Source organism: Giraffa tippelskirchi, chromosome 7 (genome assembly GCF_054371585.1).
Source record: "Giraffa tippelskirchi isolate mGirTip1 chromosome 7, T2T-mGirTip1v1.2.pri, whole genome shotgun sequence".
NCBI classification, from domain to species: Eukaryota; Metazoa; Chordata; class Mammalia; order Artiodactyla; family Giraffidae; genus Giraffa; species Giraffa tippelskirchi.
Window position 1 is genome coordinate 67551062 of NC_137281.1, and position 19050 is coordinate 67570111.

Sequence of the window (19050 nt, forward strand, 5' to 3'; positions counted from 1 at the left end):
CTGGAAGGGCAGAATCGTGGCCCTAGAGAGGAATTCTATACCAAACTGCAAGCAGACCTCGCTGCTTGGGACTCTGGAGGGTCGACACCTGCCGAGAGGGTCGCAGCCAGAGATCAGATCCCCAGGGGAGAGCACGGCACACCTGGGAAGCTGTGCCCATTGTACACCCAGAAAACCGAGCGGCTGGGATGGGGGAAGGGAAAAAGATGCAGCCCCCGACCGCACTAGCCAAGAACCTGGTCACGAGCGCTGCGCAGACCTGGGAAGGGCACAAAACGCAGGCTCAACCAAGTCTGCACCTTTGTGAAGCAGCCAGTATCCAGAACCTGAGTGGCTTAGACCCGGGAAATACAGGCAACCCCAGGGGCTGCTTCAGACAGTTCCCAGTAGTGCAACCTAGAGCCTGAGCAGTGTAGACTGGGAAAGCACACACGCCGTGAGCAGGACAAACCCAGTGTGGCCGAAACATTATGAGCACACGCCAGTGAGATTTGTTTGCAGTGTTCCTCCCTCCTCACAGTAAGACTGAACAAGTGAGACTAAAAAAAAAAAAAAAGTGACCACCACCAACCCCATTGTGTAAGGGCGGAAATTAGACACTGAAGAGACCAGCAAACAGAAGAAGCTAAAAGAAACAGAAGGAATCGCTTTGGAAGTGACAGATGCAACAGATTAAAACCCTGTAATTAGCACCGACTGCATAGGAAGGGGCCTAGAGACCTTGAGAAATACAAGCTGGACCAAGGAACTATCTAAAAATGAATTGACCCCACACAGTACATAACAGTTCCAGAGAAAGTCCGAGATATATTTTTACTATTACCATTTTTTTAATTTTTAAAACTTTTTTATTATTTTTTTTGTTAATTTTTTTAAATTTTATTTTCTTATTTTATTTTATTTTATTTTTATAAATTTATTTATTTTAGTTGGGGGCTAATTACTTTACAATATTGTAATAGTTTTTGCCATACATTGACATGAATCAGCCATGGGTTTACATGTGTTCCCCTTCCTGGACCCCCCACCCACCTCCCTCCCCATCCCATCCCTCTGGGTCATCCCATTGCCCCAGACCTGAGCCCTTGTCTCATGCATCGAACATGGAATGGTGTTCTCTTTCACATATGATAATATACATGTTTCAATGCTGTCCTCCCAGAACATCCCACCCTCACCTTCTCCCTCAGAGTCCATAAAATTGTTCTATGCATCTGTGTCTCTTATTCTGTCTTGCATATAAGGGTTATCGTTACCATCTTTCAAATTCCATATATATGCATTAGTATACTGTATTGTTGTTTTTCTTTCTGGCTTACTTCACTCTGTATAATGGGCTCCAGTTTCATCCATCTCAGTAGAACCGATTCAAATGTATTTTTTTTAATGGCTGAGTAATATTCCATTGTGTATATGTACCACAGCTTCCTTATCCATTCGTCTGCTGATGGACATCTAGGTTGCTTCCATGTCCTGGCTATTATAAACAGTGCTGCGATGAACATTGGGTACACGCGTATTTTATTTTTATTTTTAAGTCCCCTATTACTCCTTCAATTTTCATTTTTATAACCTACTGTAACCTTGCAAAAAAAAAAAGACCCTATTTTTATTTCTTTTATTTTTTTTTGTTTTTTTCTTTAAGACATTATTTTTAAAGTAAATTTCATATATATATATTTTATAATTTTTGTGACTTTTGTGGGTATTTATCTGCATTTTATAAGGAAAGTCAAGGATCTCTGTCTTCTGTTTTGTCAAGTCTTGAATAAAGATGTAGACTGGATTAACTTTATTATTTGTTCACTTATCATTCCTCAAGTGGTGAGGTGGGATTGAAAGCCTCAACTCAGGCTTTTCGGAATTGAGAACACTGTCTGAAAAAAAAAATTAATTAAGGTTTATTTTGACAACAGATTTACTGAGTCAGAAACAAAAACAAATGTTACAGTGTTATGTGGAATTAACAATAAAGATACAGATGTACATTATAAGAAGTGTCATTCTTAAAGTCACATTGTGAACATGTGATGGTAAATTAATTTAGAAATTTCTCACTTTTGCTATTAGTTGTAGCACTGAAATAATCAGGTATAGTTCTAGGTTAATCTTTTATGAGTTTATAATATGCAAGGAAACCTAAAAGCGTTGTGGGAAAAATATCCTCACATTATTTAATCTCATATTGTTATTTCTGAATATTAAAATTTATAACTGAGAATTAAACGTGTTCAATGATTGTGTTACTTAAAGAAAATTTTACATGGTTATCTTGCTTAAAATTTTAGACAATTAGCATTTTTGCATAAGAGAAAACACATGGAGAAATTCTAAAAGAGATATTTTGTTTCATCTACCAGTCTTGGTAAGAAGTAGTTAACCAAGTGTCATACATTCTCAATTTTTTTTTAATATTTTTGTTTCTAGGACTTATTCAGATTCTGACAAACAGAAGCCATGTTTCTATCATAAAGAAATAAAAGTGGGGCCGTGTTCACTCTCCTGGGCTTCTCCAATCACCCAGAGTTGCAAGTCTCCCTCTTCTTGATATTTTTGGCCATCTACAGTGTCACTATGGTAGGGAATCTTGGGATGATTGCAATCATCAAAAGTAACCCCAAACTGCACACCCCCGTGTACTTTTTCCTCAGCCATCTCTCCTTTGTGGATTTCTGTCATTCCTCCGTAGTTGCTCCAAAGACCTTGGTGAATCTCATGGTAGAAGACAGAACCATTTCATTTGCAGCATGTGTAATGCAAAACTTTTTCTTTTGTACCACTGTGGTGACTAAGTCCTTTTTATTAGCTGTGATGGCCTATGACCGCTTCGTGGCCATCTGCAACCCTCTGCTCTACACGGTGTCTATGTCCCCGAGACTCTGTGTGATGTTAGTGGTTGGATCTTATGCCTGGGGAGCAACCTGCTCGTTAACATTCACATGTTCTGTTAGCAAATTATCATTTCAAGGTTTCAACACAATTGATCACTTCTTCTGTGAGTTCTCCTCCCTGCTTTCCCTCTCTTGCTCTGATACTTATCTCAATCAGTTGCTGCTTTTTATCTTCTCCACTTTTAATGTGATCAGCACACTCTTCATCATTCTCCTGTCTTATGTGTTTATTGTTGTCACCATCCTCAAGATGCGTTCAGCCAGTGGTCGTCACAAAGCCTTCTCCACCTGCGCCTCCCACCTGACCACCATCAGCATCTTCCATGGCACCATCCTCTTCCTCTACTGTGTGCCCAGCTCCAAAACCTCCAGGCACACAGTCAAAGTGGCATCTGTGTTTTACACGGTGGTCATCCCCATGTTGAATCCCCTGATCTACAGTCTGAGAATTAAGGATGTCAAGGACACAGTCTCCAAGATCATGGGCTCTAAATTGATTTTTTATTGAGCATTTTTATAATAGTAGAGTTTTTCCTTGATATGTAAATATAGTGTGTCTGCAGAGGTTGGTTTTTAAAGATACATTTAGATTAATTAAGAGTGAATGCTGTAAAATTTATGAATGCTGGGCAGTGGGGAAGAGGACGGTAGGAAGAGATAGTTAGGGTGTTTGGGATAGATACGTACACTCTGTTATGTTTAAAATGGATAGCCAACAATGATCAACTTACAGTATAGCACATGGAACTCTGCTCACTGTTATGTGGCAGCCTGGATGGGAGGAGTGTCTGTGGGAGAATGGATACATGTATATATATGGCTGAGTCCCTTCACTTTTCACCTGAAAGTATTGCAGCATTGTTTGTTAAAAAGCTATATCTGAATACAAAATAAAAATTTTTAAAAAAGTGTTAATGCTGTAAATTTGAAGAACATGAATTTTGGCTCAAAGATACTAAACTTGACTCTGTCTCTTACTGAGAAAAATATAACAGTCTCTTAATTTTTAAATTTTTCATCTAAAAATTTCAGCAAAATATTTGCATTACATAGATATATAGATATCATGTGGCATACCTTGTGTAATCTTAATAAATTTAATTTCATCTTCCTTTTTTATACCAATAAAGCTAAGCTCTCAATTAGCACATACATGTGTCTTATAAAAATACAAATAGCAGTTAAAATAAGACAAGATATTCATCCTTCAAGGAATGAAAATCCAGTGTTGACAGGAGGGTACTTAATAAAGGGACAATTGTATAAGTTAGATAAATAGTATCACAATGGATTTGAGAGAAAAAAAAAGTTCAAGTCCTTCATAAAACAGGTATTGTGTTGACTTGTCTTGGATAACTGAAGAGACAGAGTTTATGGAGACATTTTTCAATGCAGAAGTCTCATCCAGGAGACTAAATCATGACAAACAAGGAGATCAGAATGTAACAATGTGCTAATGATACAGCAAAATTTTTATTGAGTGAATACTGTATAACTCATGTGTATATTTGCCTGTGTGTTGGAGTATTTGGGTTGTATTGTACACACAAGTTACTTGGCATGAAGGAAAGTTGATAAGACACTATCTTATATTCTGCTTATGTTTTCAAAATAACTCCAATATGGCAGCATGAATAGCTCTGATAGACTCCACCAGAGGCTTAAAAATGGAGAGCTCATTCTCAGAACATCTTACATGCAAAAGGGAAGTGTGACAAATGACTACCCAATTGACATTTCATTCTTTTATTCTGGCCTTCCCTTGTGGCTCAGCTGGTAAAAAAATCTGCCTGCAATGCAGGAGACCTGGGTTCTATCCCTGGGTTGAAAAGATCCCCTGGAGAAGGGAAACACTATCCACTCCAGTATTCTGGCCTGGAGAATTCCACAGACTGTATAATCCATGGTGTCACAAAGAGTCAGATACGATGGCGCCACTTTCACTTTCTATTATTTTACCTATGAAGACATCAAAAATATTATCAATTCTTTGTGCTTTTTTCCCCTAAACATAATGTCTATATCCTTCTCAACTAAACTTGCACGTTAAAAATAAAAAGTGCTTGCAGTTGCCCAAAGATTTGAAAACTAATTACCTGTGTAACCATATTCAAAATAAAATATAAACTAGATAGCCATGAGTTTTGTTGTGATTGTTGTGGTTTACTGACTAAGTCGTGTCAGACTTTTTGCGACCCCTGGAACTGTAGCCACCAGGCTTCTCTGTCCATAGGATCCCCCAGATAAGAATACTGGAGTGGGTAGCCATTTTCTTCTCTAGGATACCTTCCAGAACCAGCGGTCAAACCCATGTCTCCTGCAAAGGCAGGCAGGTTCTTCACTGCTGAACCCCCAGGGAAGCCTGGACATTAGTATTAGGGTCTATTTAATAAGGCAAATTAGAAATATCAGATTTCTCTAACATCAATAGCTCACTTTTGCTTGAATAATTTAAACACCCTTCTCCTTCTCTACTCAGTATGTATAAACAAATTTCTCGATGCCCACTTTTTTAATAGATGGAAATACTGAGAATATTTGGGAGTATTAGAGTAAATGGGAATAGAAAATCTGTCAGAAATTGTGCTGGAATAGTACTGACATGCTGATCTTTCATTCAATTTTTTAAAATGATCTTTCATCAAATTTTTCAAAGTAATACTTTAAACAAAATTAGATTGTCTCCCAGTTTTGCTGAAGCCTAAATTTTTGTCTGTCTTTTGAAAGGATTTTTCATCCTGTGTGATATATTGAAAGCATGATCCCAATTCTCCACTTGACTAGGCATGCCCATATTTTTCTTCTCTTCTGATCAAATGGTCAAATGAACTCTTCCTTTTTTTTTTTTTAATATAGGCTACTTTTGTGAGTGATTTTGGGTAATTTAAGGTCCTTGAAGTGACATATTGTGTCAGTTACAAGAAAGGCCCTGTAGCGATGTCAAAATCTCTTTGAATTTGCACAAACTCTTAGCATAGCTGTCATGTGAACAAACACAGATTAGCATATTGGATAATGAGCAATATAGGTCACAACACTATCCCATGAAACAGCCTCTAGCCAACCTCCAGACTAAAGTATGCGTTGTCTTAGATCACCTAGCCTGGCAAGCTAATAACATACACATAAACATACCAGCTTCCCTGATAGCTCAGTTGTTAAAGAATCTGCCTGCAACGCAGGAGATTCCTGGATCATGAAGATTCGCTGGAGAAGGGATAGACTACCCACTTCAGTATTCTTGGACTTCCCTTGTGGCTCAGCTGGTAAATAATCCACCTGCAATGTGGGAGACCTGGGTTCGATCCTTAGGTTGGGAAGATCCCCTGGAGGAGGGAAAGGCTACCCAATCCAGTATTCTGGCCTGGAGAATTCCATGGACTGTATAGTCCATGGAGTCACAGAGTTGGACATGACTGAGCGACTTTCATAGACATACCAGAGAAGATCAGTCACATCTGGATCAGATCAGTAGAGCTGTCTTACTGACTTATGTAATAGTGATCCATGCAATAAGCAGCTGTTTTTAACTTATATATTTTGGAATAGTTTGCTGTACAGTCTTAAAATACAACTGATTTTTTAAATTTCTGATGTTACCACAATTACCTTCCCATGTCTTATCATATAGCAGTTAAGCATTCCTGCTTTTCTTCTACTTGGAGGCAGTTCAGTTAAAACGTACAATTAAAAAGTTTAGAAATTTTAACATATTGTTGATGTCATTGAATCTTTTGATGAAATGATTAGCTAAAACAATATAATCTTATATGATATAAATACAGTTCATCAAAAACTTAGGTCTTAGTATTTGTAGTATTCAATTTATGGGTAATACCTATGAAATAAATTTTAATTAAATATTTATATTTAAATCAATTTTAAGAAAAGTATCTGCTTTGTCTTTAAGATAGATATACAAGGCAGTTTTCTATGAGTGGGTTGCATAGATGATATAAAATATCACTGCCAATGATGCTGTCTTTTTAGTCTTTCTGCCCTGAGACTTGCTCCAGGGGGATGCATTTTGTGCAATGCTTTCAGGGTATACTAAGAACAATGACAAAAAAATAGATGCTAATCAGATATCATCATCAATTTTCTATATATGATATCAAAACATCACTGTATTAGCTAAAATGCATGTCCAATGTCCTTATTTTCTTAGAAAAGAAAATTATATAAGCTAGAAGGAAACAAGAAGTCATATCATGGGCTTGAAATGTCTTAATTAAAACAAATTTCAGGCTTCATAGAACACAACATTTCACAGTGTTCTTACGTTTTAGATTTTGGAAGTTTTCTATTACTTTTCTAATTTGGGTAATTCTCACAGTAATATGTGAATGGACAACAGGAATCTTTACTTTTGAAAAATGAAACAAAAGGAGTAGTGAAAGTACTGGGTGGAATGGAGAGGCAGAAACACTCCACAATCTCTGGAAATTGTCAGATGAATCAATTTTAGGGAAACACATGAAAGCTGTTGAGAATTTGGAAACCAATTTACTTGGTATTATTTAGACTCATGGAGTTCTTGAATGTTTGGTATATCCAGGAGCACAAACCACATCGTATCATTTGAACCCTATCGATTTAGGAAAAGATTACACAGCCAGAGAAGCAGCAGACCTGGGAGAGACCCTTCAGGCAGACCCATAAATGATCTCTGCAGTGAGTAGGGTCTGAATCCAGCACCGTCCATTAGCTCTGTTCTTCCTCACAGAGCTATATGGGTGCAGAAACCAAAATGCAACATATACGCTCATTCTATCAGTGATTCCATCTATGACTTTGTGCAAATGACAACTGCCTATGCCTCAGTCACTATGTTAACAAAGCTGCATAACTATACTTAAAATGAAATGTGTTAATAGTTGTATTCAGAATAGTACCTAACACATAGAAAGTGGTGAGTAAGTGTGAATAGTTGCTATTATTCTCGGCAAAGGAGGTTCATTGTTCCCACCCCTTTCTGGTATTTGATAGGATGCTGTTGTGACTTCAGACCCTATGTCCTCCAGAAAGGAGCTTTGAGTGTAAGATGGGCAGAGTTTATAAGACTCATTCACATATGTCATAATGGCAACATTATCTGGTTCGTAGTGCAATGTCTGGATGCAGCATATAACACTCTGTCATTTATCATAAACTCTGAAAGGAATCACATTGTCTTACAATAACATTTACCAACTCAGGAGAGTTTCCCCCTCTTTTTGCATCATTCATTGTTTGAGTCCCAAGACTACGTTGTTTTCTTATCTGGTTGAGATCCCACAGAGACCAATGATGAGTTCTGGCATCTCAAGGGATGTGGGCCCCCTGCACACACACACGAAAACATAAAGCCTGTGACATTTTCCCTCATCACATCCTCAGAAACACGGGGAGCAATACTGATCAACAGGTTGGTTGGACTATATTTTGGGGAGGAATGGACTGAATGATATTTCCTGATGTCTGGAAACTTCTTTGTTTCTTTTCTAATGAGGGTGATTTATTATTAGCCATGTGTCAGAGAAGGAGGAATTGTAAAAGAGGGAAATGACATTAGAAATAGTTTTTAAGTCTGTATTTGGAGAGTGTTTTAACAAATGCCAAGTTTGGAGAACTCTATGAAAATGTTTTTCCTTTACCTACTGAAAAATGATATCGACAGGAAATGGGAGCAATTCAATCCGTAGAATGAAATATCTTGTAATGGCTATTAGTGTAACAGGGGAAAGAGTGTGAGCCAAATGGGAAGAATCCGTGATTCCTCTCCCCTTCCCCTCTTCTTCTCTCATGTTAACTCCGTCCACAGAACGTGGGAAAGACAGCAGGGAGATTCTCCTGAGAGTAACTCTGATGCTGAGAGTGGTGGTGAGGGGTCCTCAGGACTGCGGACGGAGGAGCAGAGATGTGTGAACCACCTCTGAAGCAGACAGGAGAGCCAGTAGTTTGACCTTGTGCCAAGGCCATGTATCTCTACAACAGTTTTCTCAAATGTGATACTATTAACATTTGGGGCCAGATTATATTTTGGGCTTTGCTTATGTTGTGGGTGTGTGTAGAGGATGGGAATGGGGAAGGATATGCCGTCCTGTGACTGCACACTGTTTAGCAGCATCTGTAGTCTGTAGGAGCACCCCTTCCTGTTGTGACAGCCAACTATATCCCCAGACATTAACAAATGTCCAAAAGGGATCAATATCACTCCTGCTCTATAAGTAATCAGCAGCCAACTTTTCATCTTTAGAGCTTAAAAAACAGAAAATGGTTTTCAAAATTATTTACTACTTCAAAATCAGAGAAGACAACTCACTTATTACTGGCCATTGAAGAGAGCAACGGAGAAGGCAATGGCACCCCACTCCAGTACTCTTGCCTGGAAAATCCCATGGACGGAGGAGCCTGGTAGGCTATAGTCCATGGGGTCGCTAAGAATCTGACACGACTGAGCGACTTCAATTTCACTTTTCCCTTTCATGCACTGGAGAAGGAAATGGCAACCCACTCCAGTATTCTTGCCTGGAGAATCCTAGGGACGGCGGAGCCTGGTGGGCTGCCGTCTGTGGGGTCGCACAAAGTCGGACACAACTGAAGCGATTTAGCAGCAGCAGCAGCAGCAGCAGCAGCAGCAGCAGCAGCAGCAGCAGAAGAGAGCAATGCATGTCATCAGAATGATTATTTGTATTCAAACCAAGATTCCTTATTTCACATATCCTTTACCTCTTTCAAGTTATTTGAAGAATGAGGAAAAATCTGGCGGTGTTGACTTTTAGTCCAGACTCCCTTTCCTCCAGGAATAAGCAGCAAGTACTACGAAGTCATTTTATTGTTAGTTAGGATAAGGAGAGCGAATAAATAAGCATGTTCTTACCCTTTGTTGGCATTTTCTACATTTCAAAGGCTTTGAATATATCTCTCCTTTATTCAAAAAAAAAGTAGGCACATTTCTGAATGCACTTTTAAAGCAATTGGAATAAAATATTGGTAAAAATATTTATGTTTCTTGGATGGTTTGAGAATTAAATATGCACTATGTCTTATGTATAGATATACCATATTCTATCTTTGTGATCTGGCTTTCTATTTTGAAGTTGCCGTTTTCTTAGTCATTTTTCAAGTCACTGAAAGCTCTTCTGAAAGCTGCATAGTTTCCCATAACATACATGTAGCTCAACTTTTACCCTGCTGTTTGACATTTTGTTTCTAAGTTCCTATCATAAATAATAGTGCAATGCAGCAACAAGAATTTGTCTTAATGTAATATTCACAAAAAGAAGAGGTGGCAAGAATACACAGAAGAACTGTACGAAAAAGATCTTCATGACCCACACAATCACGATGGTGTGATCACTCACCTAGAGCCAGACCTCCTGGAATGTGAAGTCAAGTGGGCCTTAGAAAGCATCACTATGAACAAAGCTAGTGGAAGTGATGGAATTCCAGTTGAGCTATTTCAAATTCTGACAGATGATGCTGTGAAAGTGCTGCACTCAATATGCCAGCAAATCTGGAAAACTCAGCAGTGGCCACAGGACTGGAAAAGGTCAGTTTTCATTCCAATCCCAAAGAAAGGCAATGCCAAAGAATGCTCAAACTATCATGCAATTGCACTCATCTCACAGGCTTGTAAATAATGCTCAAAATTCACCAAGCCAGGCTTCAGCAATACACGAACCGTGAACTTCCAGATGTTCAAGCTGGTTTTAGAAAAGGCAGAGGAACCAGAGATCAAATTGCCAACATCCGTTGGATCATCAAAAAAGCAAGAGAGTTCCAGAAAAACATCTATTTCTGCTATATTGACTATGCCAAAGCCTTTGACTGTGTGCATCACAATAAACTGTGGGAAATTCTTCAAGAGATGGGAATACCAGACCATCTGACCTGTCTCTTGAGAAACCTGTATGCAGGTCAGGAAGCAACAGTTAGAACTGGACATGGAACAAAAGACTGGTTCCAAATAGGAAAAGGAGTACGTCAAGGCTGTATATTGTCACCCTGCTTATTTAACTTCTATGCAGAGTACATCATGAGAAACGCTGGGCTGGAAGAAACACAAGCTGGAATCAAGATTGCCGGGAGAAATATCAATAACCTCAGATATGCGGATGACACCACCTTTGTGGCAGAAAGTGAAGAAGAACTAGAGAGCCTCCTGATGAAAGTGAAAGAGGAGAGTGATAAAGTTGGCTTAAAGCTCAACGTTCAGAAAACTAAGATCATGGCATCTGGTCCCATCACTTCATGGGAAATAGATGGGGAAACAGTGGAAACAGTGTCAGACTTTATTTTTTTGGGCTCCAAAATCACTGCTGATGATGATTGCAGCCATGAAATTAAAAGAGGCTTACTCCTTGGAAGGAAAGTTATGGCCAATCTAGATAGCATATTGAAAAGCAGAGACATTACTTTGCCAAAAGTCCGTCTAGTCAAGGCTATGGTTTTTCCATTGGTCATGTATGGATGTGAGAGTTAGATGATGAAGAAAGCTGAGCGCTGAAGAATTGATGCTTTTGAACTGTGGTATTGTAGAAGACTCTTGAGAGTCCCTTGGACTGCAAGGAGATCCAATCAATCCATTCTAAAGGAGATCAGTCCTGGGTCTTCATTGGAAGGACTGATGTTGAAGCTGAAACTTCAATTCTTTGCCCACCTCATGTGAAGAGTTGACCCATTGGAAAAGACCCTAATGCTGGGAAGGATTGGGGGCAGGAGGAGAAGGGGATGACAGAGGATGAGATGGTTGGATGGCATCACCGACTCAATGGACGTGGGTTTGGGCAAACTCTGGGAGTAGATGATGGACAGGGCGGCCTTGCGTGCTGCGATTCATAGGGTCGCAAAGAGTCGGACAGGACTGAGCGACTGAACTCAACTGAACTGAATATTCACAAATTTGATTTCTTGAATAGATTTAAAGTAGTGAATTCATTGTCAAATAGGTTTTAGAAGGCTTCAGAGTCACAGTTCAAAAAGTTTAGACCTAAGTAACAATTCCCTGAACAATGACTAACATAGTATATCATAATTTAAAAATCACTAGGCTAATTGTATAGAAAAAACATGCTAAAATAGAGTATAAAATTCACTTCTCCATTTAAAGGGTAATAATAAAAACATGATGCCTGTGTGTTAATAACCTTAAATAAGCATACTTCTCATCATTTCCTCAAAAAAAAAAGAAAAAAAATTTCCTGTGAATTATTAAAAAAAAAATCCCCAAAGATCCCAGTATTTCAATAACTGATTAAAAAGTCTACAAATTAAAAAAGGTATTTAAATTTCAAATATGGCTAGCTAAATAACATTTGATGTGTTTCTAATGATTCAGTTCCAAGCTGTAAATTGTGTGGAACTAGTTTAAATCTTCAGAGAGGTTTTCATGGATGTGAATTATTTCCTGTGATCTGTGAATTTCAATGTGAGCTCTCTGCATTTGTGGGTTATGATGTCTGAACTTTTCCTAAGCTTCAAAATGTCACTGTTTTATTTCTTTGCTGAAAAAAGTTGACTATCTTATTTATTCTCATGTCCTTTTCAGGAGCTAATTAGGAGAGATCCAATGGAGATTAGCTATTAATATGTTTCTGCAACCACAGTAAAGTGAGGACATGGACAAGGAAAACTGCACTGCTGTGACAAACTTCATCCTCCTTGGATTCTCAGATGCCCCTGAGCTCAGAGTCTTCCTCTTCCTGCTGTTTCTCTCCATCTATGGAGTCACAGTTTTGGGAAACCTGGGCATGATTGCCCTGATTCAGGTCAGCTCTCGACTCCACACCCCCATGTACTTTTTCCTCAGCCACTTGTCCTTTGTGGATTTCTGTTACTCCACGATCATCACACCGAAGATGCTAGCTAACATCTTAAATGATGACAAAGCCATTTCCTTCCTGGAATGTGTTGTACAATTCTACCTGTTTTGCACATTTGGGGTAACTGAGGTCATTCTGCTGGCAGTGATGGCCTATGACCGCTTTGTAGCCATCTGTGACCCACTGCTCTATACGGTCACCATGTCCCACAATCTCTGCATGAAGTTGGTGTCTTGTTGCTATCTCAGTGGTACTGTATGTTCTCTGATTCACTTGTGTTTAGCTCTCCAGATCCCATCCTACAGATCAAATGTGATCAACCACTTCTTTTGTGATCTTTCCCCTCTCTTGTCTCTTGCTTGCTCTGATGTCACTGTAAATCAGTTGGTGCTATACACTGTGGCCACTTTCAATGAGATCATCACAAGTGTGATCATCCTTATCTCTTACCTGTTTATTCTCATTACCATCCTGAGGATGCGCTCTGCAGAGGGAAGGTGCAAAACCTTTTCCACCTGTGCCTCCCACCTCGCTGCCATCACTGTCTTACAGGGAACGATCCTTTTCATTTATTGCCAGCCCCACTCTGACAAGAACAATATAGACACTGACAAAGTGGCCACAGTTTTCTACTCTGTAGTGATTCCTATGCTGAACCCCTTGATCTATAGTCTGAGGAACAAGGATGTGAAAGAAGCTCTCAGAAAAGTGGTGAGCTCCAAAATATTTTCCTAGTGGGATTCTAAGTCCCAAATCAGAGGCTGGCAGAAGGGTGAAATGGTGGACTCAGTGTTGGAAGTGGAAGAACAGTCAAGAAGTGGGTACCTTGGGGTGAGTCTTTCTGACTCACTTTTCCCTGATTCAATGGACATGAGTCTGAGCAAAGTTCAGGAAATAGAGAAGGACAGGGAAGCCTGACGTGCTGCAACTCGTGGGGTCACAAGAGTCGGACATGACTTAGTGACTGAACAACAATCTTTGTACCTTGTCACCTTGTAAGAATATAATTGAACATATTTCAAAATTTGCAGCCTACTTATTTTCTTTGACCCAAACTAAAATGTTTTAAGTGGGTTTGGGTAATGGGCTGTTAAGACACACATATTTAGTTTGCTGTATAACTTTTATTGTCAGACCCACCTCAGATCATCAGGCATTAAATCCTGGAATTTGGGGACCCCTGCTTTATCAGATACATGCATTGCAAATATTACCTCCCATTCTGTTGCCTCTTCTTTATGTTTATTATTTCCTTTTCTGTGCAGAAGGTTTTGACAAGTACATGGTGGCAATGATGTAAGGTATTAACAATATGGCACATCTCAGTTCACCTGGAACTGTCCTTTCTGTAGAACTGTAAGTCATACACATCAGATAATTAATTTCCTTTAATTATCTTTCATTATAAACAGGACTTCTTTCTCAGACTAACATTTCTGGTAAGGTCATCGCTATTTCTCAAACCTAGAACCAACTGGTTCTAGAGGAATCAACCTGCCTGACTTCAGGCTCTACTACAAAGCCACAGTCATCAAGACAGTATGGTATTGGCACAAAGATAGAAATATAGATCAATGGAACAAAATAGAAAGCCCAGAGATAAACCCACGCACATATGGACACCTTATCTTCGACAAAGGAGGCAAGAATATTCAATGGAGAAAAGACAATCTCTTTAACAAGTGGTGCTGGGAAAACTGGTCAACCACTTGTAAAAGAATGAAACTAGAACACTTCCTAACACCGTACACAAAAATAAACTCAAAATGGATTAAAGATCTAAACGTAAGACCAGAAACAATAAAACTCCTAGAGGAAAACATAGGCAAAACACTCTCCGACATAAATCACAGCAGGATCCTCCATGACCCACCTCCCAGAATATTGGAAATAAAAGCAAAAATAAACAAATGGGACCTGATTAAAATTAAAAGCTTTTGCACAACAAAGGAAACTATAAACAAGGTGAAAAGACAGCCTTCAGAATGGGAGAAAATAATAGCAAATGAAGCAACAGACAAACAATTAATCTCAAAAATATACAAGCAACTTCTGCAGCTGTATTCCCGAAAAATAAACGACCCGATCAAAAAATGGGCCAAAGAACTAAACAGACATTTCTCCAAAGAAGACATACAGATGGCTAACAAACACACGAAAAGATGCTCAACATCACTCATTATTAGAGAAATGCAAATCAAAACCACAATGAGGTATCATTTCACACCAGTCAGAATGGCTGCTATCCAAAAGTCTACAAGCAATAAATGCTGGAGAGGGTGTGGAGAAAAGGGAACCCTCTTACACTGTTGGTGGGAATGCAAACTAGTACAGCCACTATGGAGAACAGTGTGGAGATTCCTTAAAAAACTGGGAATAGAACTGCCATATGACCCAGCAATCCCACTGCTGGGCATATACACCGAGGAAACCAGAATTGAAAGAGACGCGTGTACCCCAATGTTCATCGCAGCACTGTTTACAATAGCCAGGACATGGAAGCAACCTAGATGTCCATCAGCAGACGAATGGATAAGGAAGCTGTGGTACATATACACAATGGAATATTACTCAGCCATTAAAAAAAATACATTTGAATCGGTTCTACTGAGATGGATGAAACTGGAGCCCATTATACAGAGTGAAGTAAGCCAGAAAGAAAAACAACAATACAGTATACTAATGCATATATATGGAATTTGAAAGATGGTAACGATAACCCTATATGCGAGACAGAATAAGAGACACAGATGCATGGAACAATTTTATGGACTCTGAGGGAGAAGGTGAGGGTGGGACGTTCTGGGAGAATGGCATTGAGACATGTGTATTGTCATATGTGAAACAGAACATTTCCATGTTCGATGCATGTGACAAGGGCTCAGGGCCGGGGCAATGGGATGATCCAGAAGGATGGGATGGGGAGGGAGGTGGGTGGGGGATCCGGGAAGGGGAACACATGTAAACCCATGGCTGATTCATGTCAATGTATGGCAAAAACTATTACAATATTGTAAAGTAATTAGCCCCCAACTAAAATAAATAAATTTATAAAAAAAAAAAAAATAGAAAAGATTATGAAGCTGTACACCTGAAACTAGAACAATATTGTAAATCAATGATAGCTTTAATTTAAAGAAAGAGCATTTGAGTAATGGAGAATATAGTCAAAAGAACTAGAAATCGTTTGATCTAGGCTCAAATATTACCTTTTTCCTACTAGTTTTGTATCCTTAGACAAGATTAAAAAAAATAACTTCTTACTTTAAAATAAAAAAAAAACAAAAAAAAACAAAAAAAAAATTAAAAGCAAGTGAAGTGAAGTGAAGTCGCTCAGTTGTGTCTAACTCTTTGCGACCCCATGGACTGTATGTAAGCTACCACGCTCCTCCGTCCATGGGATTTTCCAGGCAAGAGTACTGGAGTGGGTTGCCACTTCCTTCTCGAGAGGATCTTCCCAACCCAGGGATCGAACCCAGGTGTCCCGCATTGCAGGCAGACGCTTTACCATCTGAGCCACCAGGGAAGCCCTCATTAAAGGCAAGAGGTCCCACATAACAGTGAGAACTCTTGATGGCTCTGTGTGTTCAGATATCCAAGGATTTAAGCATCAATCAGAAGGAAATCTTCCCAAGTCAATTCTCATTATTATAAATTATTTATTGATTATAATTTTCAGAGTTTCTCAAGCTTGGTACTATTGATATTTCGTGTTGGATTTTTATTTTTATAGGAAGCTACCCTGTGCATGCTACCATGTATAGCAGCATCTCTGACCTCTGTCCAATCACTCTGGTACATTAATTATAACAATCAAAATGCCTCCAGATATTGTCAAATGTCCATGTGGGAGGGGAGGGGAGGTTCATAATCATCAGTAGTTGAGAAATATTGCCTTATTTCCTTGTAGATTTTCAGGTTCTTCTGTCTGAATTATGTCCAAATTAAACATCTAGTTTCTTAGCTCCCAAATGATGTTATTGTATAGTTTAAACAAACTGTATTATTTTTTAATCTGGAATGCACTGATATCTAAAATCTTTATCCTTGTAATTTCTTCCCATTTTTTTTTTCCTTTTTGCTCTTGTGAGTAAGCATTTGTTTTTCCCCTGCTCTAAAATCTGATTTGGAGCTGAACCTGTTGATTCTTTGTCTCCAGAAGGTTCATTTTATCCTCCTCAGTTCAGTTTTGTTTAAATACCTACCTCTGTTCCCTTGCACAGTTCTTCCAAAAACATGGAATTAGAGAGACATGTACCTGAAAACTCTCAGGGACCCTCTGTTCCCCCACTCCCAGGAAACACTTGCTGAGGCCACTACTACAAAGGAGCTTAGCTAAGCCAGGCCCCCTCTACAAAGCTTGCTAGAAAATATACACTTCCTGTTCCTGATACTTAATGTTTGCAGTGACTCTAAATTTCTTTCAAATGTCTTTTTCTCATGAAAGAATGTGTGAATGTAGGTATCTTTTAGATACATTACTTGGTAGAGAATATCTACATTATACAGACAGACCTGCTGGTGGAAAAGGCAGCCTACCTTGCAGCCTCTGGAGGTCTCAGTAGTTGGGGAAGAGGTTGAGACTCATGTCTCTCCACTCCCTGTGGCACAAGAGCCCTGGAGAAAATCACTTGCCTTATTCTTCAGAGGTCTCAAAGCAAGCAATTATAATTAGTTATTCTTCCTCATGTAATTCTATTTTCTTGGAAAAGCTGAAGAAAAATTAACAGCAGCTTTAGAAATATTTATATATGAAAGTTAAAAGCTTAAATGTCTTCTTGCCATGCTCCGTAATCATTCCAATAGACTCCAAAAATTTTGGATAATAAAAAGCCACAGCAAAATTTATCTTTGTTATTTAATAAATATTTCTCTTTTTTAAGTATACTTCTTAATTTTATTTTTTTTAGATTTATTGAGGTATAATTGACAAAAACAAATTGTACAGATCTAAGGAGTATAGTTGATGTTTATATATATGTGTATATGTATGTGTATATATATAGTGAAATAATCACCACAATCAAAATAATTAGCATATCAATTACTTTATGTCTTATAATTTTCTTTAATTTTTTTCTTTATGTTGAAAATAGTTAAGCTCTACTCTCTTACCACATTTCAAGTATAACATATAGCACTGTTAATTTCAGTCACATTGTTGTACATTTTCAAAATTTATTTATCTTTCATAACTGAAACTTTGTCCCCTTGACAAACATCTCTCTATTGTCCCCTCTTCCAAGTCCCAACACTGTATGGGTACCCTTAAAATCTAAGAGGGTGGGTCATGTTGTGTTCTTACCACAATAAAATAAAAAAATTTTTTAAATAAATATAGGTACATTATTATTTAAAAAAGTAAATTTTGTTGCATTTCATCAGTTTCTTGCTCCCCCCTCCCCTCACCCCTGCCATTAATGCCACCTTTCTCATCTTGAATCCAGTTCAGGTACCACATTGCATTAAGTCTTCATGTCTCCCAAATATCCTCTGGTCTGTGACGCTTTTTCAACTTTTTTTTTGCTCTTACAATTCTAACAGATACTGGTGAGATATCCTGTAAAATACTTTCAAATGTGGACTTTTCTAATGATTTTCTCACATTGGTTTGAGGGAAAGAATATTCCAGAAGTAAACCTTTTCTCATCACATCATACCAGGGGATAAATGAGAGCCACATTACACCACTATGGTGATGGTTATCTTTTTCTTTTACTTCAGGTAGTCAGGTAATATCAGTCACGTTTCTCTAAAGTTGAATGCAAGATTTCCAATGCAGTTGAGTTGATAACAATTATTTCTAGAGTGTTTTATCCTTATTTAAATTATATAGTTCATATTTTCTTCAAGAAATATGTCTTATTTCAATAATTCAATATCTAAAAGTAGTTAATGGAGTGGATGTGGTGATGTAATAAAGAGATATTTAAAAGGGGCTAGATCATTTTCCCAACTTAATATTTAAGCTTGTAAATATTTTGCTTTAAGTCAATAAATCATGAAGAACTCTTCATTCTACTCCCATTTGATTAGAGTGAGAGTCTGGAAGAAAAGGGTTATGCTTGGCATATTGTAGTCATTCAATTAATATTTGATAATGTTGACTTCTATAATTATACACTTTTGATAACTGTTAAAAAGTATTGGAGTGATGAAGAGTCTGAGAGGAGTAACTTTAATGCATAAATTTTCATATGAAATGCCCCTAACACTGTTCCAGTTTTTCTGGGACACAGAAAATACATTAGAGAATGGTGATTAATTATAAATGTTTATTTCATGGTTTTAAGAGAATGAGGCAGCAGGTAGTCTCTAGGGTTTATGCCCCAAAGGCTGTGACTCTGGATATA

The 19050-nt window shown here is 38.3% G+C and overlaps 1 protein-coding gene and 1 pseudogene across 1 annotated transcript; both read left to right on the plus strand.

Moving 5' to 3' along the window:
- Nucleotides 1-2457: 2457 nt before the first annotated feature.
- LOC145514802 (olfactory receptor 5D18-like) lies at nucleotides 2458-3399 on the plus strand (annotated as a pseudogene).
- Nucleotides 3400-12493: 9094 nt separating this feature from the next.
- LOC145514923 (olfactory receptor 5L1-like) lies at nucleotides 12494-13432 on the plus strand. Its single transcript, XM_081513948.1, has one exon. It carries the CDS (start codon nucleotides 12494-12496, stop codon nucleotides 13430-13432), a length of 939 nt encoding a protein of 312 aa, XP_081370074.1.
- The last annotated feature ends 5618 nt before the right edge of the window (nucleotides 13433-19050 follow it).

Bases quoted from the DNA above. Each gene is read 5' to 3' on its own strand.
- LOC145514923 (XM_081513948.1), top strand. From the start codon at position 12,494: ATGGACAAGGAAAACTGCACTGCTGTGACAAACTTCATCCTCCTTGGA.